The 27,630-nt window shown below is 57.3% G+C and overlaps 1 protein-coding gene across 3 annotated transcripts; it reads right to left on the minus strand.

The window, feature by feature from the left end:
• Positions 1-458: 458 nt before the first annotated feature.
• On the minus strand, positions 459-26,055 carry RHBDF1 (rhomboid 5 homolog 1). 3 transcript variants are annotated; one of them, XM_012737749.3, is made up of 18 exons: positions 25,759-26,050; positions 7,688-7,828; positions 7,488-7,618; positions 6,364-6,577; positions 5,750-5,959; positions 5,553-5,675; positions 5,324-5,481; positions 4,565-4,819; positions 4,336-4,447; positions 4,139-4,213; positions 3,890-4,051; positions 2,816-2,916; positions 2,600-2,663; positions 2,133-2,227; positions 1,817-1,892; positions 1,645-1,745; positions 1,373-1,526; positions 459-1,134 (listed from the first exon to the last, which is right to left on the minus strand). In XM_012737749.3, the coding sequence occupies exons 1-18, from the start codon at positions 25,804-25,806 to the stop codon at positions 715-717; spliced, it is 2,640 nt and encodes an 879-aa protein (XP_012593203.1). In that variant the 5' UTR covers positions 25,807-26,050; the 3' UTR covers positions 459-714. The 3 variants fall into 3 exon arrangements, with proteins under 3 accessions (XP_012593203.1, XP_012593201.1, XP_075851009.1); XM_012737747.3 differs by having other exon boundaries at positions 7,488-7,828; positions 25,759-26,055; XM_075994894.1 differs by lacking the exon at positions 25,759-26,050 and adding an exon at positions 21,909-22,037 and having other exon boundaries at positions 7,488-7,828.
• Between the last annotated feature and the right edge of the window lie 1,575 nt (positions 26,056-27,630).

Below are 27,630 nucleotides of genomic sequence, written 5' to 3' on the forward strand. Positions count from 1 at the left end.
GATTCTGTTACCATGATCTCCACAGCAAGGAGGAAATAATAGCAGGGCAGCTATCTCTCTATTTCTGCTTAGGAAGCAAGGGCATCCAAGAGCACAGCTGTGAGTAGGACCGCCAGCCTCAGCCTACAGTGTTCACCTACACCAGTGCCTTCATCAGGCTCTGTGAAAAGGGAGGCCGCACGGGGGGAATTGGGACAGCTGGGCGTGAAGGAAGCACTTCACAGTATGTTGGGGGTGGGGTATATGATACACATCCCTGAGGCCTTGCCCCAGCCTTAGCTGCCAGCCACTCAGGAAGGGGGAGCAAGGTGTGCCTACTTAGGGAGTGAAAGAGCCTATGACGGTATCTGACACTTAGTTCATGTCCTGGGGAATTGTGAGTCGGAGGCCAGGGGCCCGCCGGACCTCCCTCTACCGCCCCTAGCCAGAAACGAGGTGGAAGGAGGAAGAAGCCCTGGTCAAGTTAGTGGCAGCTAAAACGCTCCCAGTCCATTTATTGGCCACATGAGGTGGTCGTCAAGAGACTAGTTAGAAGGTTATCACAGGAAGTAGTGTAATAAATGCCCGGCATTATGAAGGGTTCAACAGACGTGAATAAGGCACAACAGGTCTGTGTTCAGAAACAGGTGAGTCCCTTAGGCCTGTGAAGCTAAGGATGGTCGTGTCCGTCTGGCTCTGGCCTGAAGCGTGTGGCCACCAGTGCTGGCAGCCAGCTCAGTGGAGCTGAGCATCCAGTTCGTACTTCTCACAGAACTTGTCGGTGAAGGGGATGCAGGTCAGGAACTCACACCACTCACAGCGGACAGGATAGAAGTAGAAGAGGACCACCAGGCCAGCTAGGAGGCCCAGGAAGACCACCTGAAAGATGATGATCTGGCAGCGCTTGCGGTACAGGTCGAACTTGCCAAAGCTGATGTAGGGCAGGAAGGCAAAGGAGAGGAAGAGGCCACTGATGAAGCCCGAGATGTGGGCAAAGTTGTCAATCCAGGGCAGCAGCCCAAAGGTGAAGAGGAAGAGCACCACAGCAAGCAGCTTGAAGAAGGCACGCCAGGGCCGCGCCAGGATCTGCCAGCTCTGGAAGAGCTCCACAAAGAGGCAGGCCAGGATGCCAAACTGCGAGCCGGCAGGGCCCACCTGGGAGGCAGTAGGGTTGGTTGTGAGCCAGTGGGGCAGAATGGGCCCCCCTGGACCCAGGGCCTCATCTTTCCGTCCCACCTCCCATGGCCAAGAGCGCATCAGGACTGAGGAGCCAGATGCAGATGCTCCCAGGCTAGACGCCATAAAGACCCAAACTCAGTGCTCAACATAGACTGAGTTCACACCAGACCACAGGTACACACAGGAGGATCCCCACCCTGAGGGGCAGCCTCACCTCTGCCCGGTATGGCAAGAAAATGGCACTGGCCAGGTTGCCAGTGACACCGCTCAACAGGTAGATGATGGCTATGCGGTGCCAACCTGCCAGCTTCTCCAGGTCCCGCAAGACGGTCATCTGGAAGCAGATGGACACCAGGCAGTGCAGGATCCTGTGGGGGGGGTGGCAGTAGGGAGGCACTCAGCAGGGAAAGGGACCTCTCTGCCACTCCCAGCCAGCCACTCCTGGGGTCCCTGAGACCACACCACCCTGCCCACAGTGTCACTTGCCCGGCGTGCAGAAAGAGGGATAGCCACAGGCGGTAGAACTGGTCAGGCACCTCAGGGTTGAGGAAAGGCAGGAGCCCACACACGTCATCCATGCAGTGCACCTGTGCAGAGTGGCCCATCAGGACCCACAGTGGCTGGGCAGAGGGGAAGCATACTCGACCAGGAGACCTACCTGAGAGCAAAGTGTGGCCTCCTCATGGAAGTAGCCCCTCATGAAGTCACAGTACTCACGGGAGGTGATCTCACACCTGGAAGGTCAGGCTAAGGTTTGGAGGGTGCCACTTTGCAGAGGGGGACTGCTGGGGACCAGGGGCAGCTTTCAGCCCCACCCACCTGCTTTGTTGGCCCTGAACAAGTCCAGACCCTTTGCCACCCCACACTCCTTGATATATTGGGTTATCTCAGGACTCGGTGAGGGAGAAGGGCACAGCCCTAGGGCAATGCTCTGAGACCAGAGACCAGCTACACACTCACACAGGTACACCTACCTGCCCTTGGTGCCAATGCAGCAGGGCCGGCCTGTTATGACACAGTCCATGTGGGGATGGTTGGTGTGGTTCCCAGCGCTGTTTTTGGTGCAGATCTGGGTCACAAATGGGGGTGAGATGGGTCAGAACCTCCTCCAACCCTCCACCCCACACCATGTTTGGGGATGAAGCAAAGATGGACAAGCTCATGAGGTAGAAAGCAGGCCTTCCTTGACTTCAGGCAAGCCACCACACCCTAAGCCTCAGCTGGGCCATCTGTCAAACTGGAATAATATCATTTGACCTTCAAAGTCTTCACCTAGCTCTCCTGTTCTGACTACTTGCTCAGAGGGGCAGGATGGGCTGTGCAAAGGCCAGGGGTACAGCATCTGAAAATGTGTGAGTCTCCGGCACTACTAATGGGTAGGTGTGGCTTCCTCCACCACATGACAAGGGTGACTCACCAATAACCCCCCACCCCAGCTCACCGGCCATTTGGTGATGTCTTCTGGCCACTCGTGGGGGTCTTCGGATGAGGGTTCATCACAAACCCTGCATGAACCAAGTGTGTGGTGAGACCCTGCTTCAACCCCCTGGCATTGGTACCCTTCCACCCAACTCAACACCAAGGGGAGCATACCCCCATCACACCCCCCAGGAAGGCGTGGACAAAAGCAGGTAGGAGAGTGGCCAGCAGGACTGACCTGGGATCCTGGTGGCAGACGGAGCCAAACTGCCTCTTGTGGCCTGCAAGGTCTGGCGCACTGGGATGGATGGGCCACTTCACCCACACTGCCAGGGTGGACTATGGAGGGGACACAGGGTCAGCCCTGGTCAGAGCCCACCCCTTACCTAGTTCAGTCAGGGCAATGTGGTGCCTCAGGGAGTCAGGGGTCAAAGGCAAAACCGCTGAAATCCTCCCTGTGACTCTACAACTCAGCCTCTATGAATTTATACTCTTGAAATGCACATGCATCTTGGTAGAGATTCTGTTACAAGGCGTTCACCAGCATAATTACTATTAACTTAAAAATTAGAAACTACCTCTGTGCCCTAAATCAGGGGACTGGTATAAACTATGGCACCTGCATATAAGATGATGTGATAAAAGTTTGGATCAATCTTTTTAAAAACTGTTTAGTGGGATAAAAAGGCAATACCAGTTATGCAAACTTTAAGACACATACACACCAACAAGACACATACTCAGTGAGTACACCCAAAGCAAAAGACCAAATCAAAAAATCAAATGGTCATCTTTGGGGCAAGGAGATGGAGCTGGAGGAGTACGGGATAAGAACAAACGAAGCCAGGTGTGGTGGCTCATGCCTGTAATCCTAGCACTCTGGGAGGCCGAGGCGGGTGGATCGCTCAAGGTCAGGAGTTCAAAACCAGCCTGAGCAAGAGCGAGACCCCCATCTCTACTAAAAATAGAAAGAAATTAATTGGCCAACTAAAAATATATAGAGAAAAAAAAATTAGCTGGGCATGGTGGCACATGCCTGTAGTCCCAGCTACCTGGGAGGCTGAGGCAGAAGGATTGCCTAAACCCAGGCAAGGTTGCTGTGAGCTGGGCTGACGCCACAGCACTCTAGGTGGGCAACAGAGCAAGACTCTGTCTCAAAAAAAAAAAAAAGAACGAATGAGATGGGAAAGGCCCTGCACATAGGACGTTCAATGTCCCAAGGATAAAGGTACAGGATCATTCAACTGTGTCAGTCTGCAGGCTGAACACACACAGCACAGACAAGAGTGGGAGCCGGGGCAGGGAAACGCACCGAGCACTCCTCCTCCGACGTCTGCACGCAGCCCGACCTGTCGTTGCGCACGCAGCAGGCTGAGTGCTTTTCGCGCTCGCGCGCCGCATGGATGAAGCTGTGCACCTGCGGGTCCTGGCGCATGCAGGGCGAGAACTTGGCGCCCAGATGAATGAGGGCCTCCTGTGGGTGAAGGAGCGCGTGCAGCTGTGGGCCCAGGCCCCCTGCCCGCCGAGCACCTCCAGGCGCCGCCCCCAGCCCCGCCCTCACCGAGCTGGGCCCGATCCAGAAGTTCTCCTGCTGCACGTACTTGACGTTCTCGTAGACGCCGCGGTTCCGCAGCACCTAGGAAGTTGGGGAGCGGGATCAGACCGGCCAACGTGGCCCCTCTTCTACCTGACCGGGGTAGGAGGGCGTCCAAGCCCAGACTCCAGTCATCTGGGCCCGGGGAGGGCACAGGGGCTCACCGAGTCCACCGTCTCATGCTGCGAGAAGCCCACAGGCGCGATGCCATAGATGCACACGGCTAGAATGGTGACGAGCGAGTGCACGAAGGTGAGCCAGTAGGTGAAGAAGGGCCTGCGAGGCAGAGCATCAGCAGGGGCCGCATCCCCGACCCACGGCCCCCCGCCCTCACCCAAGAGCTCCACCCCCCGGGACTGCCAGCCCAGGGCTGCATCCCTACCACACACCCACCTGTGATCATCCATGTCCTCAATCTGGCGCTTGACGTAGCTGTCGATGCGCTTGCGGTAGGTGCGGTTGGTGAGCCGTCCCACCATGCCCAGCCCATACGGCCGCTTCTCCCTGGCGAAAAGCTTGCGCACTGGCACTGCGATGCGCTGGCCCCGTCGCTGCCCGGTGGTGCTCACCACCTCCTGCCGAAGCCGCACCTTGGGCTGTGGGGCTGCGGCACCCTCCTTCTGCTTCCGCCAGCCACGCTCCAGGGGCCTGGAGGGAGCCAGCGCGTTTACTTCCCTCCCCAGCCCCCCAACCTGCTACCGTTCCATTCCTCACCGCAGCCTCCTGGAACCGGGGCACCCGTCTGTCTCCATCCCACCCAGGACTAGTGGTAAGACGCTGGGCGAGTCATTCAGCATCAGCCTCCTCCTTACCAGTAAAAGAGCAACCCTGCACCCCTCTGGGCATGGCAGGGAGGAGGGAACCAGGACATACCAGAGGTTCTGTGCTTTAGCAAGTGTTAACTATGTCACCTGCTGCTCCCTGCTGGATTCTGTCCAGCCCCTGGGCTGTGGGACTGCTGTCCCATTCCATAGACGGGCAGTTGAGATGGGCATCATGCCCAGCCCGGGGTCTCCCACCTATGGTGGGTTCCCAGTCCACGAAGCAGCCCTTTCCATCACCCCCAGACTGTGAGCACCAGAGCCTTGGCCAGCTGCCCCTGATGGGCCCCAGGTTCCCCAGGTGGACCCCTCACCCGCCTTCCACACTCACAGCATCAGGTGGCTGCGTTCCAGCTCGCTGCGGTCTAGGGCCCCCCCAGTGAGGTCCGCCTGCTCCGGGGCTTTCTCCCAGTCCTTGAGCGCTGCCTCTGATGGCGACTCAAAAACTTCGTCTGGGTATGTGGACAGCTCCTCGTGGAGGATACCTTCCTAGCAAACAAGTGAGGTCAGGGTGGACGCAGAGACGAAGAGGATTGGGAGATGCCCTGGGTGCTTCTTACCCGGGCAAAGAAGGACGTGTCCAGCTCATCGGGGAAGTCAGCTGTGTCTTCCTCCAGAAAGCTGGCAGGAGTGAAGCTTCGGCGCTGCACCCGGCGCAATGTGCCATCCCTAACCGAGCGGCCCTGGGGGCAAGGAACTGAGCATGGGACCCAGAAGCCGGCTCGCCCTCATCCCCACCCTTGGCCCCTGCACCCACCTTCACCAGCGCCGCTGCTGCCCGGAAGCTCATCTTGGCCACCGACTCACGCTTGCGCCGCCGCGGGAGCCGGTTGAAACCTGAGCGGGAGCTGGAGAAGGAGCAGAGGGAGGCAGCACCTGGCGTGATGGGAGTGTGCGGGGCACTCAGGCCATCCACAGCGTCATCGGCCACCCTGAAGGCCCGGCCTCGGGCCAGGGGGTCTATAATCTGGCGGAGGGGAGGGGACACTGGAGTCAGGGCTGGGTCAGCAACACGGGGTTCCTAGCCCACCCAGACCCACACAAGCCTTTCGTGCAGAGTGTGACTGCTCCCCTCTCACCCCTCATGGGCTCCGGGACAGCTATACGGGCACCATCCCCACCCTACAGCCCCAAGAGGAGTCCTTCTCCCTGCTAGTAGGGCCTCTGCACTGCTCTTCAGCCTGGGACGCCTTCCCATCCAGGACCCTGTCCCCATCACAAGGTCCCCCTTCCCACAGAGTATCTCAGGTGCCGTCATGGGACTATCTGACCGCTCTCCCAGAATAGCACCTCCTCTGCCTGGGCAGGCTGTGTCCCCAGCCCTAGCCTGGGGAGAATGAGGGGCCTGCAGGGCCGCAGTGGGCGGCATACCTTCTGCATGCCCAGCTGGCAAGGCCCCACATACAGTGGGGGCGGCGTCTCGGTGCTGGTCAGCGACACATTGTCCTGGCTGGGCAGGTCCAGTTCCCGGATGACTTGGGGCTTCAGCTTCCCATAGCGCTGGCTGCAGTGACGGATGCTCTTGCGCTGCCACTTCTGGGTGCTGTCACTGTCCTTGCTCACTCCAAACCAGTCAGCTGTCCCCCTGGCATAGGAAGGACTCAGCAAGGGACAGCCAGATCTCCCTGCTCCTAGGCTGGGGCTTCAAAGGCCCTCCTGTGGGACAGCATGCCCTGCCCCTGACTTCTAGTCACCCTAGGGTCCAGGGTCTAGGTAGTCATGGTCTAATTAAGAGGATGAGTGGGTGCCATCCCTGGCCACACCCTAAACAGCCAACTCCAAATTCCCACTAAACCACAGCTAGCAGGCCTTACCCAGTTGAGTGCTTCACATGGGCCCTCACCCCATCCCTAAAGGGGAACTGAAGGGAGACACTGAATCCAGACAGGAAGCTGAGAGCTCAGCCCAAAGGAGCTTGGCCCTAGGCAGCAGCCAAAACCCAGGACACCACAAATCCCAGACAGCAGGTGCTACAGGGCCCAGAAGCCCGTACACAGCCCTTGGATATGCAAACAAAAACACTTGCAGCACCCGCTGTTAAGAGCCCCAGGGAATGCCAACCATGCTGGCAGCTCCCAAGAGGCTGCATGCCATCCACATGCCAGAAAACACCAACACACTCATGACCTGTATGATGCACCTGAGCAGGGACCAAGAGAGAGACTGGTGCGGTGGGAGGGCCCTGCAGGCAGCCCGGGCACCCAGGAGGGGCAGAGTGTGGACACGCCCAAAGCGTACTTGTCGGCTGCTGAGAGGCCAGAGCATTGGGGAGGTGGAAGAAGGAGAGCGTGAGTACTGGGGGAGGAGGTCGTGAGGAGGGGTAACAGGAGAGCAGTCGGTGCCCAGAACAGGAGGAGGACAGGAGATGGGGGGACTAAGACCGAGGAGAACACTGGGGCAGGAGGGGCCCCTGCCCTAGTCCCACCCACTGTGGCTGTCTGTGTCCCCACAGCCCCTGGCCCCCACCCTGTGGAGCGGCCAGGACAGCGCAATACCTGCGAATGGTCTGTGTGATGGACGTCTGGCGCTGCAGCACTGGCCGCCGGGGCTCAGGGTGGGGCGAAGGGACGCGGGCTGTCTCCGCTGGCATACTCACACTCCGCAGGAAAGCCTGGCGCCTCAGGGGCTGGGCAACAGGGGCACAGTGAGGGGACTGAACGGGGTGCACCCACAGCCCCTGCTGACCAGGGCCTACCTGCAGGAAGCTGGGCTCCTCTGCAGCCGGGGGCACCACAGCTGGGATGTCCAGCTTCAGCCAGGGAGGCTTCTTGCGCTGCAGACTGCTCGTGCTGTCTCTGCGGGCCTCACTCATGGTTCCAGGTGCAGTAGGGCAGGCCTGGGGCAGGGTCGGGGGTGCCGTTCAGTCAGGACAACACTGACAGACCTGAGGACGCACTGGGCCCAAACCCAGGAGGAGGCAGAAGCAATGACAAGCCCCACAGTGGTGCTCATGGCTCCCGCTGTCAGAGACCTACTGTGTGCTCAGCACTGACATGCTCACCTCGACAGACAGAGCTGGGCATACCCTAGGTCCTCAGACAACACAAATCCTCCACAGACAACTACTGAGGGCCTACTGTGACCAAGACACTGTTCTAGGTGCTTGGGACACACTGGTGAATAAACACGACAAAGTCCCTGCCCTCCTGGAGTGCACAGCCTAGAGAATAATCAACCTACAAGTAAGTAAATGCACTGTGTTAAAAGATGCTAAGTGTGACTGGAAAGACAGCAGATTACGGTTGCTCGGTGGGAGGCAGTGAGGCCTCCCTGGGAGGTGACGTCTGAGCAAAGGCTTAAAGGAGGAGAGTGAGTGCGGCTGGGGTTTCGGAGGGCGTTCTAGACATAGGGAATAGCAGTGTGGTCACAGTGAGCATGGGCTCACCCCCATCTACACAGGGCAAATCTCAGGCCTGTCTGACCCAGACTTCATCCTCTTAACCATGACTTCCACTCCAGAGACAGTGCCCACTGTGCGCACAACAGTCTGCAAGGGGTGTGTGATCAGTGTATCGCACAGAACCACCACATTCAGAGGAAGACATGGCTCCCCAGCAAGCAGAGCAGCTGGCAGTGCCAGGCTTCTGTGCACAAACGGCTTTCCAAAGCCACCTGGGCACAGACACTGCGATGACCACCAAGTGGTACCACATGCCCGGAAACAGCGGCGAAGGTGCTCAACACTGGGGGTAGTGAGGGGCACTGCATGGCTGGCACTAGCCTGAACACCTGCGACCCCAAACCCCAAACCTGTCACTTGGGCACAGGGGAAGGGCCACGAGCAGAGAGGCCAGGGTTCGCTTTGGAGCACCACTCCCTGGCAACGTGACTGTGAGGCATGGCCTCCTCAGGACGCTACTGCCCCCCCTTACGCCTTGGGACAGATCTGCACCTCCCCCACCAAGAGGGACAAGTAGAGATCCAAGATTGGAAACACAACAGGGACACGGAGAGTTAGGGCTGGAGCTTCCTGGAGCCATTTTGGGCAGAAAACCAAAAATGCCTCAGCCCCTTCAAAGAGGGTAGTAGGGTCTATAACCCACCCACTAAAGCCTCCAGAAACAGCTTCCACTTGTGAGTTTCCCTCTCAGCTGCTTGGCGAGGATATAAAGAAAGCTCTACCCATACTGTACAAGCAGGGAAACTGAGGCCTAGAGAACAGAAGCTTGCCTTGCTCAAGGTCACACATCCAGGGCAGCATAACTAGGGAAAGGCCCAAGACACTGCTCATAGCTCCTAATGGTCTTACATGGACCAGGAAGGGTCCTGGGACAGTGCTCATGGCTTCTAGGGCACCAGCCAGGGACAGCTCCAGGTACTGAGCTCCACAGGCCAGAAACAGACCAGGTGGGAGGGGTCCTTCAGGTGCCTTCTCCTGGGTCTCAGCCTACCCTCACATTCCAGCCCCATCTCTGAGCTGACCATCCACTTCAGGTCCCAAGGCGCAGGTGGGAGCAAACCTCAGGGGGGCATCCCAGGCATGGTGCCCGGGGTCTTTCCACCCACACGGCCCCCCAGCGCTGAGTTCCTCTCCATGCCGTCGGCAGCCTGACCTCAGGGCAGCATTTGTCTGCACGACACTAGCAGTCCCTTCTGGGCCCCCGCCCGTGCCGAGCCCACAGTGTTGAGGGAGGGGCCAGTGTCCAGCATGAAGGCGCCTGACTGAGAATTCTAGCAGTCAGCATCTGACTCTACCCCAACTCAGCCTGGACCTGTGTGTCCCCTGATGTGGCCCAGCCACGGTGCCAACAGCGCACAGGTCAGGTGGGCCGCAGCGCCAACACCCTGCTGGTAGGGAAATGGCCAGCAGGGGCCGCCCCTGAGCCTCAGACACTGAGGGTGGGAAGGTGGTGGAAGGCTGGCAAGGTGCTGGGAAGGCTGAGGAAGAAGCTTCCTAAGCCTTCAGAGCTGCTGCAGCCTCCTGAGCACACCCTCCCAGCCACCAGGTGGGGACCCAGGCATGCTGACCCGCAGGCTGTGCGGGCCCCACTGCGGGTAAGGGGCCAGGCACCAGGCAGGATGGAGACCCCCTTAATATTTCAGGTAGGGGAAGCCATGCTGCCTTCAGTCCACCCTGAGGGGCCACTCTGGCCCTGCCACCCAACAATCACATGCCTTAGCTAGCCTTGGTGTTCTTGCCTAGAGAACGGGTCGTTGTGGGGTCCAGAGAGGAGCAGGTGGGAGCTGACTCCCACCACTAGGAGTCAGCAGGCAGGGTGCCGGGGGCTACCCCTCGAGGAGCCTCTCTACCTGTGCCCAGCATCTCTAGACGACATCAGCTGGCCCTGGGCTCAGAAGTGCAAGCAACTTTGCCGCCTGCTCGACTCACACTACCCATAACCCTCCATGGCGCCTGCTGTCCCCAGCAAGGCCTGTCCTCACACCTGGCTCCCTCCCATCTCGCTCAGAGCCCCCAGCAAAAGTACTCTGCTCAGCCTCCCATGTATTCGAGGACCTGCAGCCTCAGGCAGGCTGCCCCACTCCCACAGGTGCTCCTCGGCCTGGATCCCTGGGCATAGCATGGCACAGGAGGGGAGTTTGATCCTATGTGTGCGGTCCTGTCCTGCCATTGCTGGGTCCACAGTGGCCAAGACATGCTTGCTCTGAAGCCACCACTGGGTAAACACTGATCACGGCAGAGCACAGGCTAGCAGGGGCCTGTCTCCACGATCTGGAGTAACGGAGGATTCCTCAAGACATCCCCCAGTCCCTACTTCAGCCTAAGCCCGCAGTTGGCCCCAGGAAATGCTGGGGAGTTCAGTTCGTGAGCCTCCATGCCATGTCTCCTGGGGTGCCTCACCTCCACCCAAACCCCTCCTGTGCTAGGGGTGGAGGCAGGAAGGTGTTTGAGAACCACACAGCTCTAGGTCCAGCAGACAGCAGAGGACGCCCACTCTGGCCTCAGTACTGTGTTCCTGGCCTGCCCACTCGTGTATGCCCGGTTCCCCACCCAGGCCTCAAGTGGGTGGGATCCACAAGGCATGTGGTGGGGGAGCCCCACGGCAGACACAGGGGAGGGGCAGGCCCAGGCTGGACAAAGAGTCTGGGCCAGGGAGCCGCACGTTGCCTGCCTGGAAACAGTGGCTCAGTGTCCAGGCCTTCCCCAGGCGCACAGTGGGCTCTTGTTCCCAGACAGCCCCTCGGGGGGAATCCCAACAGCATCTCCCCTCTGCTGACCCCACAGTGCAGGGGGAAACCGCGGCCACGGAGAGCCTGACAGCCTAAGGGTCACACAGCATGAGTCACTCCAGCACCATTCATGGCTGCCCAGCCAGGCCAAGCCCCGTCAGAAGGTGCCCACATGGGCATCTCGAAGTAAGGTGGGAAATGCTGCGGAGTAAACAGTGGTGACAGAGTCTGGAGGGCGAACAAAACAGCAGCACGTCCCAGGCCGTCTGAGCAGCTCAGGACCAGCTCCGAGGCATGTGGAAGGAAGCCCGCTCTGGCTGCAAGGAGACTGGCGTGGAGGGGCAGGGGGGCTGGGTGGGGGGTGAGGGAGAGTCCTGACGACTCAGGTTCCTGCTCTGGGCGTGACTGGGGACCCTTCAAGCTGGCCCTGTGCACAGGAGCCGATGCAAGAGGCCAGTAGGGACAGCCCAGGTGAGGCGCTGCACTCAGATCCAATTTGTCTCCACCACCTACAACCCTAAGCAAGCCTCAGTTTTCCCATCTGAAAATCAGGGGTCACAGCAGTGCCCAGCACACAGTAGGTACACAACTTGTAACAGCTGTGCCAACAACAGAACATCTGGTGCTGCTTGCAGCACTGGGGCCTCTGTGGGACAGGAGGAGTAACCCGAAGCTGCAGGTAGGAGCTGGAGTGCAAGAGGTCCCCACGGCACGTGCAACAAGAGGGCGAGCCTTGGGAGGCCTGGGCATAGGACCCTTCAAAGGTGTTGATTTAGGGCGTGACAGGAGAAGTTCTGGCCTGCCTAGGTCTGGACAGTGGCCACAGCCAGCATGAAGCCACATTCTCAGTTGTGAGCAGCAACCTCGCATCTCAGGCCTTCCCTGTACATTCACAGGGTGATGCTGCCAGGGACGGCTGAAGGCAGAGTGGATGGCCAGCTCAGGGCCAAAATCATCACGCATGGGCCCTACCCTGCCCAGGGAACTGCCCACTGCCAAGGTCAGCTGGAGCAACAAGCCTGACCCCAGCACACCTTCCCAGACTCAATTCACCCAAGCCTGGTCCCAGGAGGTGCTGGCTTGTTAGAGGCAAGGACCCTCAAAGACCCTCAACTCCCCTATGACTCGTCCTACGCACGGACTTTGCCCTGGAAAATTCCAGCTATAGCTCCGAGAAGAATGCATTCCATGACGTGCTGACCACGGGATGCTCCAGGGAGTGCTGACTGCAATTGTTCCCGACCACCTGCCAGGTTGGAGATGAGTAACCAGTCAAAAACAGGATACCAATAAGACGCTGATTGGGGCTGATTAACCCAGACCCAAGCCTCATCGTCGCCCCACTCTATTTTTCTGTTTCTACTTCCTTGTTTCTGTATGCTTATAAAACCTACTAAGAATCTAAGTAAAGCAGACCTTGACAACCCTTTGCTTGGTCTCGTTCCTTTCTCTCGCTCATCTCTTTCAGGCAAGGTCCCCCTTGACCCCCGCAAGTAACAGAAGGTCCCGCAGGCCGGGACAAGTGGCGCCCAACGTGGGGCACGAGGTACGGGCGTTTGTCGGGTGACGCCACGGAGTGCTCTTCGGCCGAAGGAAACCCTACAGAGACCCTCGTTCTGCCGCTCACAGAGTCGACGGTCTGGTGAGTAAATTTTTACATTGTCACCCCATCGAGATGGGCCATTCATTGTCTAAAGAGGCCGTTTTTATCAAGGATCTTAAGGCCTCACTCAGAGAGAGAGGAATTAGAGTTAAGAAAAAAGACTTAGTAAAGTTTTTTGTGTTCATTGATCGTGCTTGTCCTTGGTTTATTATTGGTGGACCTGAGATTCACCCACACAAATGGCAAAAAGTAGGTAGAGATTTAAACGATTTACTTCTAAATCAAGGCCCAGATGCTGTCCCTGGATCTGTTTTTTTGTACTGGGGACTAATCAGAGATAATGTTGAAGGGGCAGATTCAGATCCCAATAAAAAGCAGCTGCTCTCAGTAGCAGAATTCTGCCTCCGACCCGTGTCACAGTCCGCTTCAAAAACGTCTTTAGGAGCGGCCGAAGGGTCGCCCCCCCCCCATAATCCTAAAAGATCAAAATGCCCTTCCCCTTGCCCCTCAGTTTGTATTAATATGCCCCCTCCAGACCCATCGGTTGAGCTCCGGACATCTAGAGACGAGCCCCCGGTTAGTAGGCCAGACACCGTTCAACGCCCTCTACCCTCCCTTACCCGAGGTTACAGCCCCTCATGCATTCAACTACCCGGTATTCAAAAAAAAAACCCCTCCCCCAGAGAGTCCCGCCGAAGAGGCAACCATCAGAGAGGAAGCGGCCCAATATCACAATCCCGAATGGCCTCCTCCTTACGCGCCCCAAATTTGCGCACCTTCATTAATGCCTCCCCTTACAATGCCCCTGCTTTTGCGTGCCAAAGAAGACTTAAGTCAAAGGGTTACTCAATTAAAGGATGTCCTACAACTTCAAAAAGAGTTTGCCCAGCTTTCCAAAGACTTGTCCTCCCTCCAAGATACGCTTAAAGATTCGGTCTTCATTAGCCACCCACGTCAGGAGACCGCCCAGTCACACGCCACCTTAAATAAAAAATCCTTAAAGTCCTTGCATGAAGCCCTAGCATTCCCGGTAGTTATCCAGTCTAATAGGCGTGCCGCCCCTTCTTTGAGCCAGTGCCCGCCCCAAGATTCAGATATTGAGGATGCAGAAGAGAGAGAAAGGGAAAGTGATAGTGATGACCCCCCAGAGGAGGCAGTCCCAGGGCCCACTGCAGAGCCCACTGAGTTCCGCAGACTAAAGCTTAAGACTTTAAAAGAATTAAATTCTGCCGTTAGGACGTATGGGCCCAATGCACCCTTTACCTACTCCCTCCTAGAGGCAGCCTCAGGAGGCAGCTACTTGCTCCCCGGAGAATGGACCAAGCTGGTTCAGGCAGTCCTTTCACGCGGACAGTTCCTCTCGTGGAAAGCCGATTTTCTCGACCGCTGTCAGACCACGGCTGCTAATAATTTAAAAAACCCCAATTCTGCATCTTGGACCCTTGAAAAACTTAGCGGACAAGGAAAGTTTGCCACTGAACAGCGCCAAAGGGGACTCCCGATTGAGCTTTTGTCTCAGACCGCCGTGGCCGCCTTCGGCGCTTGGCGTACACTTCCCTCTACGGGATCTGTCCTTACTCCCCTGACAAAAATCACCCAGGGAGCTCAAGAGGGCTTTAGTGAATTTGTGGGCAGGCTTTTAGAGTCTGCTGAACGAGCCCTCGGACACGAAGATGAGAATTAAACAATTGGCCTATGAAAATGCCAACAGCACCTGTAGGGCCATCCTCAGGGGCAAACTCAAAAATAAAGACCTTAATGACATGATTAGAATGTGTAATGATGCTGACCCCTTCACCCATAAGGTATCGCAGGCCGTACAGCTTGCGGTTGGGGCCGCCATTCAAGGCACTATGGCACAGAGAGGCTGTTTTAAGTGCGGTCAGCCAGGGCACTTTGCGAGGCAATGCCCCTTAGCCACCTCCTCTGCTGCCCCTAACCTCAGTGGACCACCAGGCAGGCCAACTCGGCCCCCCTCCCTCTGTCCTCGCTGCAAGAAAGGATACCATTGGGCTAATGAGTGCCGTTCTAAGACGGATGCCCTTGGAAATCCCTTGCCACCCCTTTCGGGAAACGGCCTGAGGGGCCAGCCCCGGGCCCCTCGTCCTATTCAATTTCAGTTGGCCTCAGGGAACAGCCGACAAGAGGATCCCCAGCCCCTAGACTCCTCTGAGCAACCACAGGGAGCGCAGGAGTGGACTTGTGTGCCTCCTCCGACACAATATTAAGACCTGAGGATGGTGTTCAAATTTTGCCACTGGTTCCTTTGGACACCCCCCCCCAACATGTTCTTTTTTATTCTGGGCCGAGCCTCCTCCACTCTTGCAGGGCTCATAGTCCACCCCTCCATAGTAGATAGTGACTTCACCGGAGAAATTAACATCTTAGCCAGTGCGCTTACAGGCCCTGTGTGTGTCTCTAAGGGACAGCGCTTAGCTCAGGCATTACCCTTGCCCCTTAATACATCCTTCCCAGCCATCGCCTCTAACCGAGGTGCTTCCTGCCCTGGCTCTTCTGATCTCTATTGGGTCCAAGCTATCACCAAAAAACGACCCACCCTGCGGTTAAAGTTAGATGGTAAACTTTTTGAAGGCCTTCTTGATTCAGGCGCCGATTCCACGGTTATTGCCCAAGACGCCTGGCCCGATTCATGGCCACTGCAGCCCTCCCTTACGCACTTGCAAGGTATAGGACAGGCTAAAGACACTCTCCAGAGCTCAAAAATTTTGACATGGGAAGACTCTGAGGGAAACAGAGGCACCACTCAACCCTTTGTAGTCCCAAGCCTACCTGTTACTTATGGGGCCGTGATATCCTTGCACAAATGAATGTCATTATGTGCAGCCCCAATGAAGTTGTAGCCAGCCAAATGCTTAAACAGGGATTCCTCCCAGGACAGGGTTTAGGCAAAGAGGGTCAGGGACTAAGAGCACCCCTAACCACCCTCCCTAAGTCAGACAGATCAAGACTAGGGTTCAAAGACCATTTTTTGTAAGGGCCATTGATCCCCGTGCACTTCAGGCAGATAAAATCACTTGGAAGAGTGACTCACCTGTCTGGATCGATCAGTGACCCCTCCCATCTAACAAGCTAGCCGCAGCTACAGCGTTAGTGCAGTAACAATTAGCTGCCGGTCACATAGAGCCCTCTACTTCACCATGGAATACCCCCATTTTCGTCATCCAAAAAAGGACTGGCAAGTGGCGGCTGCTACAAGACTTACGGGCTGTTAACCAAACAATGGTTCCCATGGGGGCACTCCAGCCTGGTTTGCCTTCGCCCATCCCCAAAGGCTACTATAAGATAGTCATTGACCTAAAAGACTGCTTCTTCTCCATACCCTTGCACCAGGATGACTGCAAATGCTTTGCTTTCAGTCTCCCGGTAGTAAATTGTATAGGACCCTCCCCGCGCTTCCAATGGCGAGTATTGCCTCAAGGCATGGCCAACAGCCCTACCCTTTGCCAAAAATATGTGGCTCAGACAATTGATTCTTTTAGAACTCAACATCCTCAAATATATATAATTCATTATATGGATGACATTCTTTTTGCCGGAGCCAACGAGGCAACCTTACATCAAGTTACTATGCAGGTTGTCTCGGCCTTACAAGCTCGAGGCCTCCGTCTGTCCCCTGAAAAGATTCAGGTCTGCCCCCCTCACCTGTTCTTAGGTTTTGAATTATTCCCCAATAAGGTCCTCTCCCAAAAAGTACAGATCAGAAAAGACTCTCTTCAATGCCTTAACGATTTTCAGCGTCTTCTAGGTGACATTAATTGGCTTCGCCCATATTTAAAACTCACCACAGGACAGTTAAAACCCCTATTTGACATCCTGCAGGGAGATACTGACCCAACCTCTCCCCGCTCCCTAACTAAAGAAGGGCAGCAAGCGCTTAGTTTGGTCGAGCAGGCCATAAATGCCCAGGCCATTGGCTACTTCTCCCCCGATTCCCCCTTGTACTTCATTGTCCTCCCCACCCCCTTTTCACCCACAGGACTCTTTTGGCAGGGCAAGCCTCTTTTTTGGGTTCACCTATCGGCTTCCTCCCCTAAAGTCCTTCCCACCTACCCTTACTTAGTAGCTAAGATTATTCGATTGGGGCAAGAAAACTCCCTTAAACTCTTTGGAAAGGATCCAGATATCATCATACTCCCTTACAATGCTTCTCAAATTCAGTGGCTAATACAGAATGATGATGACTGGGCGGTTAACTGTATGTCTTTCCAGGGAAAACTAGATAATCATTACCCCCCTGATAAACTAATTCAGTTCCTCTATCGGACACCTGTAATATTTCCCAAGAAAACAAGAGTCTCCCCCATTCCAGGATTATTTACTAACGACACCAGCAGATTCAGATGGGGCCTAGAGACCCATGATGGCCTAACACTCAGCCAAGTCACAGGCCTAGGCCTTTGCCTTCTTAGCCCAAGAATGCTTCCCCCCGCACCCTTAGAGAAAATATGCAATCAGTCAATTACTGTCGACTCCACCTTTCAGTATATTCAGGCATCTAACACCTCTTATTTTGCTTGTTCTTCCGGCCTTACCCCGTATGTAGTCACTGCAACGTTTCTGGAGCATAGAGAATACTGTGTGTTAGTCATGCTCTTCCCCAGGCTCACTGTACATCCTGCTGACGAATTGCTCAGATTTTGGGAGCGCAGCACCACAATGCCCCGGAAAAAGAGGGAGCCCATCTCGGCCATAACACTCGCAGTTGTCCTAGGCCTTGGTGCCACAGGGGCTAGGACTGGCATAGCCTCTTTGGTCACCTCCAACCAGCAGTACCTGCAGCTCTCTGCTGCCATTGATAATGATCTCCGAGAGCTACAGCAGGGCCTAAAGTATCTTAAAGAGTCCCTTGCTTCGCTTTCTGAGGTAGTGTTGCAAAATAGAACACTAGACTTAGTGTTCCTCCAAGAGGGAGGTTTGTGCGCAGCACTTAAAGAAGAATGTTGCTTCTACGCAGACAAAACAGGCCTGGTAGAAGATAGCATTGAAAGAGTCAGACAAAGCCTAGAAGATAGAAAAAAACGGAGAGAACAGAGTGAAGCATGGTATCAAAATTGGTTTTCTACATCCCCCTGGCTATCCACATTGCTTCCCAGTGTCTTAGGGCCGCTTGTAGGCTTTCTGTTGCTCCTCACCTTTGGGCCTTGGGCTTTCAAAAAACTAACTAATTTTGTCAAGTCACAGGTAGACACAGCCACACAAAAATCGGTCTCCGTGTTTTACCAACGGCTAGAACAAAGAGGCTCCAGAGAAGACCTCCGTGGAGAGTCTCCCAATACACCCACTGAAGGTCTAAATTTCTCAGACCTTGCCTCAGACATGGAACACAGTTGGTTCCAAAGGCTGTGGAGACGCCCATGACGGGATTATCGCGATGCCGCGTACCAGGTGCACACCCCACCAGCAGTGAGGTAACTCCATGACGGGAATATTGTAGGTCCATGCCCGGGGGCACACTTCATAATCAGAAGTGCCGGAGCTGGATGCCACCTACAGAGCCTAAGACAGAGGCCTCACCTTCACATTAATCGCCAGATCTTATATTTGGGGTGCTGGTTGCGGAAGCATATCGCGTAGCCTAAGACAGGCTCTCCACCAACTTATATAAACCTCCCTCATATTAATAAAGAGAGGGGGAGATGTTAGAGGCAAGGACCCTCAAAGACCCTCAACTCCCCTATGACTCGTCCTACGCACGGACTTCGCCCTGGAAAATTCCAGCTATAGCTCCGAGAAGAATGCATTCCATGACGTGCTGACCACGGGATGCTCCAGGGAGTGCTGACTGCAATTGTTCCCGACCACCTGCCAGGTTGGAGATGAGTAACCAGTCAAAAACAGGATACCAATAAGACGCTGATTGGGGCTGATTAACCCAGACCCAAGCCTCATCGTCGCCCCACTCTATTTTTCTGTTTCTACTTCCTTGTTTCTGTATGCTTATAAAACCTACTAAGAATCTAAGTAAAGCAGACCTTGACAACCCTTTGCTTGGTCTCGTTCCTTTCTCTCGCTCATCTCTTTCAGGCAAGGTCCCCCTTGACCCCCGCGAGTAACAGAAGGTCCCGCAGGCCGGGACACTGGCTCCTCTAGCATCTCTACCTGCACCTTGGTCTCTGACATTCAGTCTTCTATTTGACCCCTAATTTGATGCCCAACCCTGGGCCCCCCTGGAAGGGGAATAACCAGCTACCTGGCAGCCTAGAATCCAGTCTTTCTGCACCACTTGCTACCACATAGCAAAGGGAAAATCACCTGGCTTCTCTGTGGCTCATCTGCGAATGGGATCACGCCAAGAACGAGATGTGCCAGGCCCTTTGCAAACCACAAAGTGCCCTTCACCCTCCCAGGGACCCCTCGACTTTTCTATGGAAGAAGCGAGGTTCAGGGTGGAGCAGGGCAGGGCTGAGACCCTCTCCCTGTCCCCAGAAGGACATGCTGGATCCCTGCCTCCCCACATCACCGATCACCTGCCTCACCGCAGACGAGCATGTGGAGGCAACAACAGAACTAGAGGCTTCCTGCTACAGGATGCCTGTGAGGTAAGCCAAGCAAGGCCCTGGAGACACAGGAATCCCTAGTGACAAAGACACACTGGGACCAAACCTGGGAGGATGGTACACAGGGGAGGAGGGGGCCAGCCCTGGAGAAGGGACACTGCCCCACAGCTCAGCCAGCACACTTGACACAGGGTCACTGACAGCCGGGGCAAGACAGCCCCTGACCCAGCTGGGTCTGACAGGGGCTGACACAAGCCACAAGGCTCAGGTTAGGGGACCTGTCCAGGCCATATAGTCAGAAAGAGGGTAGGAACAAGTACTTAGCTATACCAGATTCTGGGTGTAACTTTCCCTTTAAAAGCTGGATACTTTGGTCCCCAATCTGGGGTCCAGCCAGGTCCTTGAGTTAAGTGAAAGCACCCTCTCTAGGCTGGAGAAGGGGAGAGGCCCACATCCCACCAACATACCTGGCTAGAGGGCAGATGAGCGGCCCAGTCACCATCAGAGCCCTCCATAAGTGTCCCTGGCTTCATGTGACCTTACGTACATGCGCCCTGGTGCCCAGGCACCCCCAGGCTCAGCAACCCCCTCCAGGACCCACAGACAGCAGGATAGGACTGGAGAGGCTCCAGAAGGTGAAACCAAGTCAGAGCAGAAATGGCTTCAGGCATCAGAAGTCTGGCACACCTGCCTCAAACCTGATCTTGACTGACCACGTTGACCTGTCATAACCCCTGGGAGTGGTCTCTGAGTCCATCTTACAGATAAGGAAACTTAGGATTTTAGAGGCCAGTCACTGACTAAGGCCACAGATCCTATAGAGGAGTTCAGCGCCTTGGGCCAGGTCTGCCCAGCAGCTGTGATAGCAGGGACCCCGTCTGCCTGCCCAGCTGGCCCTGGCTGCAGAGGAGGGGGCAGACCACCTGGGCTCCTCAGCCTCCAGGCTGTGGAGGGCTGTCAGACCCCTCTGGGGCCCCAGTACACAGGCCCCACCAGGGGCATCTCAGTTGAAGGAGGAGGGAGTCACCCCAAACATACCCAACCCAGAAAACAGGCAGAAGCCAAGTAATCCAATCCTTGGGCAGAAAGTCGATCCTGTCACAGACACTGAAGTGGGAAACTGGACTGATGTGGGGGAGGCCCTCACATCCAGGAAGGGGGCTGAAGCCACACAGAAGCAGCTGGGGGTGCCCTGAGCCACAGCTGGAGCTGCTGGAGGGAGGGCCCTGATGGTCCCTGAAAGTCAGGGGAGACCTGGGGGATTTCCTCTGAACCAAGTGCCCCCTAGAAGGGCAGCTTCCCAGGGTGGTCAGCTCACAGATGCTGGACAAAGGCTGAGGGCCACAGTGACCCTCCCACTGTGCTACCCTCCACCAGCCTGTCTGTGCAATGGGAGGGAGGCTGCTTGGAGGGGCTGGGAAGGTGTCCCAAGCCCACTGCCTTCAATCTGGGTCTACCTGACTCCCATGCCCCCTACTTGTCCTGCCCATTCTCAGGAAAAGGGACCCAGCTTACCCACAGTGACCCCTGGTGGCAGCGGGCTCAGCCTCAGGGACCCCTTGAGCCCCAGCCAGCTGCTTGGTTCCCCAGCTTCCTCCTAACCTTGGGCTGGGGGGGGGGGCTATGGGGCTGAGGTTGGCTCTGTGGGGGTGGGGAGAACCCAGCCTGGGATTGCCTAGGCATCTAGCTGGGTCAAACCTGAAAAGCCAGTTTCATCCTTGAATCTTCTCCTCGTCTCCAACAGGAAGTCCCAAGGCGGGGGTGGGGGGGTTTCCCAGCACAGGGCTAGGGCCAACAGACCCAGGCCCCACCCACCCGGACAGACACAGACTCACAACCCCAAGCTGACACCAAAGAAGGAACTCTGGTCAGGACCATCCGGTCTGGGGGCAGGCCTGGGTGGGGGATCCCCTGCCGGTTCCTACCCAGCCCTACAAACATGCGCCCAGCAAGGCAGACAGCCAGGCTCTGCCCAGTGCCCTGAGCGCCTGGGGTCTGGCTGTCACCCCGGCAGGGAGAAGGCCTGCTTCAACCCCAGCACAGCGTGGGGGGCTGTCTTTGGGAGGCGCTTCCAGCCCACCCTGGATTTCAGTGCTTCCAGGTGGGGAGGAGGGGCTGCCCGTGAAGCACAAGGAGGGTCAGCGCCCCCAGCCCCACAGCTGCTGCTGTTATTCCCACCGGGTGAGGACGGCCGGGACAGGGACTGTGCGAGAAGTCCCACCCTCTGAGCTGGAGTTTCGCCTGGGAGACACCACCCACCGGCGGCGGCAGGGAAGGAAAACGTGGGGGGGCTCGGAGGAACCAGGGACGCCGCGGACTCCGAGCCCTCCGGCTCCCGGGACCTCAGCTGCCGGGCGGGACCTGGAGCCGAGCTGTCCGGCCGGGTCAGGCCGCGGGACACGCTAATCCGGCCACGGGCTATTTTTGCGGCGCGCCGGGTGAGGAATCCGGGCCGGGCCGCCGCCGCCAGAGGCTCGGGACACTCCGGGAAGGAAAGTCCGGCCGCCTGGAGCGCGGCTCGCACCGTCCTGCGCCGGCCCCGCCGCGACCCCGCCGCTCGGGGCAGCTGCGGGCGCGGCGGGCGGAGGACAGGCCCCGAGCTCGGCGCCTAGCCGGAACCCGCCCCGCCCGGACCCTGCGCCCCGCTCCCGGCCGCGCCCGCTCACCGCCGCCGCCGCCGGGGTCCTCGGAGGGTCCCGAGGGTGTCGGGGAGGGGCCGCCGCCGCTGGCCCGGAGGGCGCCCGCGCCGAGTCCCCGCCCGCGCCCGCCCGCCCTCCGGTCCGGCCCGCCCTCCCGGGAATGCCATGGAGCGAGGGGCGTGCGCGCCGGGGGCGGGCCCGGCCGGAGGGGGCGGCTGCGCTGACTCAGGGCTCAGGAATGCGCGCCGCCCGCCTGCCTGGCCGAAATCGCCTCCTCCAGGAAGGCCGCTGGGCTCCGCACTCCGCAGGGCCCGGCCGCTGGGACACCTGTGGCTGCGGCTCACAAGCGCCTGGGCCTAGGAGGGAAGGCCTGGGGGGATCTGGTGGTCTACAGCAGTCCTGGGCTTTTCAGCTTCTCTCTGACTCCAGAGGGAGTCGCTACCTCATCCTGCCTAGATCTGTGCTTGAGAAGGTGAGGCAGGAGGGGCACAAAGGGGGAAGAGGGTGGGGGATGGGAGAGTGACCCTGGATCCCCTTAAACGGAATCTCAAACCTCCTCCAAAGGCCGGCACTGACAAATCATTTATCTCACACACACCCAGTCCCTCGTGAGCACTCACATTCCCTCATACACATCCATGTGCACACGCTCCTCATCACTCACAATCATACACACAGCTTGTGCATTCATTCATTTGCACATGCACATGCTCACACGCCTGTTTGTACACACAGACTCACATGCACACACCTAGCTCACGCACACACCTTCATAGGTATATACTCACACATTCACACATGTGCACACACACAACTGTACACACTCGTATACGTGTGTGCACTCTCGAAGTTCATGCATACACTTGATCACACCCAGGTCAGGATCAGAGCAGTTACCCCTACCCCAAGCCCCTGTTCCCCCAGCAGGTGCTCTGAGCCAGGCCTCACCTAGCCCTCCTGAACCCACTGAGTGGAGGTGGCAGTACGCTTTCTGGTGTCCACTCTCTTCTCTTCCCTTTATCGCAGAGTTCAACCATCACCCCTGGGGGCTCATCCCTGCCCTGAGTTGGATACAAAATGGCCCATCTGCTTTTAGCTGAGACTGCTGGGGGGAGTCCCTAGCATTTCTGTCTCTGGACACTGGGTGGACTGACCCACCAGAGAAAATAGGGGGTGGGGGCCGGGAGTGGTGGCTCACAGCTGTAATCCTAGCTCTCTGGGAGGCTGAGGCAGACAGATTGCTTGAGGTCAGGAGTTCAAAACCAACCTGAGCAAGAGTGAGACCCCATCTGTACTATAAATAGAAATTAATTGGCCAACTAATATATATAGAAAAAAATTAGCTGGGCATGGTGGCGCATGCCTGTAGTCCCAGCTACTCAGGAGGCTGAGGCAGTAGGATCGCTTGAGCCCAGGAGTTTGAGGTTGCTGTGAGCTAGGCTGACACCACGGCTTTCACTCTAACCTGGGCAATGGAGTAAGACTGTATCTCAAAAAAAAAAAAAAAAAAGAATAGGGAGTGGGGGTGCCAACAACAGGCTACAGGCTGGGCTGTCCAGGAGCTATGAGTGGTAAAAGGGCCCAGGCTTCCTCTGGGTAGTGGGTGCCAGGGGGTCCTTTCTTGCTACAGGTCCCTAAGGACCCTTCAAGGTGCCCTCAGGCCTTGAAGGGTCCACAAACATGTCCTCAGGCCCTGTGCTGTGTGTGACTGCTTCAACCACATCCTCTGGGACCAGGTGGCACCAGCTCCCTCAGAACTGAGTTGCTGCTACCAAAGGTGCATCCAGTGCCCAACTACAGACAATGGCCTGGTCCTTGGCTATACTGAAAATAAAGTTGACAATTTGAACCAAAGGTGGTGGTACACTTACTGGTAGGTACCAGAGCCTAGGCAAGTGGCAGATCCTCTGCCTGAATCCTTGTCCATACCATGAGATGGGGGTGGGTGGTAGGAATGTGTCTGCTGCACATAGTGGGTCCTCTGTGGACACAGGTGATAGCAACACAATTCTTCAGTAGAAGGGGGCAATGAAAGCTTTGGAGGGGGTAGAGAGGAGCTCCTTCATTGGGGGGAAGACACCGCTGGTGCCTCAGGGACATGAGGTAAGAGGGAGCCTGCCTGGTGCCGATGCTCAGGGCTCTGCAGTCTGCACGTGTCCCTCCCATGCCAGGCTCACAGCCAGAGACAGGACAGTCTCCAGGCCTAGCATTCTTGACCCCTGCCAGGGATAAGCAAGCCTTGCTGGGCCTGGATGCCCAGACTGGCTGGCAGTGGTGTCCTCTCTGGGAAGCCAGGCAGGGACAGGGCTTGCCTCCAAAGCATGCCACAACTAGGCATCTGGTGTCAGCAGGTCTCCTCCTGCAATGGATACTGTAGGGCACCACCCAGACCCACTTCAAGACCCAGACGCTCATTCCCCGCTGCCAGGAGCACCAGCCACAGCTGAGACACACCCCTACCCAGGAATCATCTTCAGTGCAGAATTGCCCTGTCCAAAATCATGTGCCCTCCACAGAGAAGGTAGTCTGCATCTGGAGACAGGTAAAAGGCTTCCCACTGTGTTTATCAAGGATACCTTCTAAGGCAGTAGGAGATTTGCAGTCCCCAAGCTCCATGGGACCCACAGCAGCCTCTGCTGCAAACCCTGTTCCCTTGGCTCTCATTAGTGTTGCTGTCAAGAACATGCACCCCTTCAGGCAAACCCCCATCCCAGTCTGTCCAGGAGTCTCCAGGCTTTCAGCCCACTCTGCCCTCCTGAGTGAGGGCATCAGAAGGATGGTGTGAGCAGAGCATGGCTGACACCTGTGTACTTAGGCCTGTACCCAGTTCACACTGACATGCGTGTGTGCACATACATGTGCTCTGCCTCATGCCTGCCCTACTACCGTATGTTCTGGTGGAGGAGCCCCCCACATGGAAACCTCTCTTCTCCCTTCATCCACCCTGGAGAAATGAAAGTCAGCTACAATTGCCTAGCACTCCTGGAGCTGCGTCTGAGGACACTTCAGTCTGGATCTCCCTCAGGCCTTGTGGACCTCACTCCAGGACATGAGGAGGTGGGAGCCACCCTGACTCGTAAGAGGAATCCCCAACAGCTACCCTGGAATCCTCAGCTCAGTTTCCAGACCACAAGTAATCACCCAGGGGCCATTCCCTAGGCTTTGGAGGGTCTGTGGGGGGATCAAAAGAAACTGCCCCAGCCTGGGGAGCAAAGCTGCAGGAATGAGGCCAGGACCAGCCCCTGGCTATTTGGGGAGGAGGCAGAAGCGGCCAGGCCAGCCAGTGGCCTGAAGTCATGGGCTATTTCTGAGGCAACTGCCCCCTCCCCATGGCCCAGGGCTTGGCAAGGGGTCCCACAGCCACCTGGGCCCAGGGCTGCATAGCCCCAGGAAGGAGGGTGCAGCCCTCATGCCCCTCCTCAGCCTGCTTACTAGCTGTCCTCTCTGCCCAAGGAATTTTTGACCCTCCCAGGGCCCACCAGACACAGAGGGCCCCACAGGCCGGCCAGGAGGCCAGCAGCCACCCTGCTGAGAAGCTGCCAGATGGGTGCTCACAGCAGACGTGTAGGAGCCGACTAGAGCCCTGCTTCAATAGCTGTCGGCCACCTCTCCATTAAAGAGGACACTGAGCCAGTGTGCTGGGCACCCCGGGACAGTAAGGTCAGTACTGGAACCCTGGCCTCTGTGGCCAGTAGAGCCACCATCCCTCAAGGCCTTGCTTATAAAGGCTCCAGTGATCGATGGTCTCACTCCCTATAGCTGGAGACAGCGGCAGCCCCTCCACAGCCTTTGTGGGTGGGAGCAAGGGGCACACAGCTGCTCACCCCAGCACTGATCCCAGCCTTAAATCCTTTCAAAGTATCAAGGGTGTCCTCACCTCCATCTTCCACTGATATCCTTGCCTCCTCCAACAAGCCTCTCCCATCCCAGCAGCAGAGCACACTGGGGACAGAGGAGGCCCCAGGTCCCTTCCTCTCGACTGGCATCACCTTCTCTTGCCCCTGGCCAGCCTGCCTGCTCGGTCTGCAATCCACAATGGGAATGCTCAGCCCACCACTTCCAGCTGGCCACAGACCACAAACCAGGAAGTGAGTGGGGAGGAGGGGAGGTAGTGGGGGAGGCAGCAGAGATTGCGCAAGTCCCCCACCCCATTCAGGCCAGAACATCTGGAGAAGTGGGTTGCTGGCACTGGCCCCAGCTCCTCCTCCTGGCAGGGGCCAGGCTACCCACCAATGAGTCTCTCTTTCCTCATTTGAAAGGTAGAGATAAAACACCTCTCTGGGAGCCTCAGGACTCTCCACGATTTCTACAAGGACCAGGCACCACTTGTGAAATCAGAATAAATATTAGCACGAAATACAAAACAACACCCACTCTTTCCCTGCTCCCATCAGGAAGATATAGGTCCAGTGGGGGCCTCAGTTTCCCTCCTAGATTGTGGGGGAAGGATGGGGATGCTCTTCCCACAGGAAGGGAGTCATTGGGTGCAGGGGACAAGGAAGAGGGCGGGGTCACATCCAGGCCTGCCTCATAAACATGGATTTATGACACATTCCCTCTCACACGGTGCCACACACAGTTGGGTGGCTTCCAGCAGGCAGCTGGCAGCCCCACCCCTCCCTCCCCAGGAAGTCCTTGCTGGGGCTCATGGGGTGGGACAGCTGGGCTCCAGCCTAGGCCAGAGTTCAGTCCCTGAGCTGGTCAGAAGAGGAAAAACATTGGAGATCAGGGTCCTACACTGCTGGTCTTGCCACAGGACCAGGTATCACACTCACCTGAGGGTCCCAGAAACATGGCCTGTGCCTCTGTCCTGCCCAGCACCTAATATCTGACACTGCTAAATGCCCAATTGCTTTTCGAGGCCTTTCAGGTACCCCTTTCCAGGGCCAGGGTCACAGTAATCAAAGACAGCTCAGGACAAGTCCCTCAAGGGTTTTTACAGGGCAAGGGTGGGTTGTGGGAGAGAGATTGTTGCTGCCACAGCAGAGGTCCCTGGAGCCTCAGATAAACCCTGAACTGCAGAGTGGGGTAGGGGCCGCCACAGAGCCACAGGAACCAGCAGTGCAGTGGGCCCATCTCCCTTCAGGCTCCCTCCCTGGGCCCTTCTTTCCTCTGAGCCAGGCACGGCGCTCCCCAGACTCCCCTTCCCCTCTCTGAGGGCACCAATCTGGCTGGAGAGGTTACAGGTAAGGTGGCGGCAGGCGCTGGGTCTTGGGGTCATCAGAGGCGTAGGCAGCTGCATTGCCAGGCTGGCATTCACGGCCCCCACAGCCCGAGTCCTGGCCTCAGCCTTTGCGGCCGGCCGCGCTCCAGCACACCCAACCCAGTACGTGGGCGAGAGGGATGGGGGCTCCACTCACACCGTCCCGCTGCTCCCTCTTTCCTTCCTCCCACTGGCCTGTGAGGACCTTGGCCCAGGGGCGGGGGCTTCCGCATAGGCCCAGCGTCCACTTCCTTGTAGACTCCCTGGCCCGCCCCGCCATCTCCACGCAAATGCCCCCCTAGGTCGGGGAGGCAGGTTCCAAGGACCAGGGCGCCCACCGAACGCCCGCGGCCCGCCCCTACGCCGAAGCACGACGCCCCATCCGGGCCCCTCGAGGACCCAGGCACGGTTCAGGACCGACTCGTCCTCTCGGCAGTCCGACCATCGGCTGGTGGAGGGGGCTCTGAGGCCGCGGGGTAACCAGGGCACGCAGGTGGGGGCAGAGAGCGGGTCCCGGGGAGCGGCACCGGGACACTGGGGGGGGGC

The sequence above is a fragment of the Microcebus murinus genome, chromosome 19, assembly GCF_040939455.1.
Source record: "Microcebus murinus isolate Inina chromosome 19, M.murinus_Inina_mat1.0, whole genome shotgun sequence".
Lineage (NCBI taxonomy): Eukaryota > Metazoa > Chordata > Mammalia > Primates > Cheirogaleidae > Microcebus > Microcebus murinus.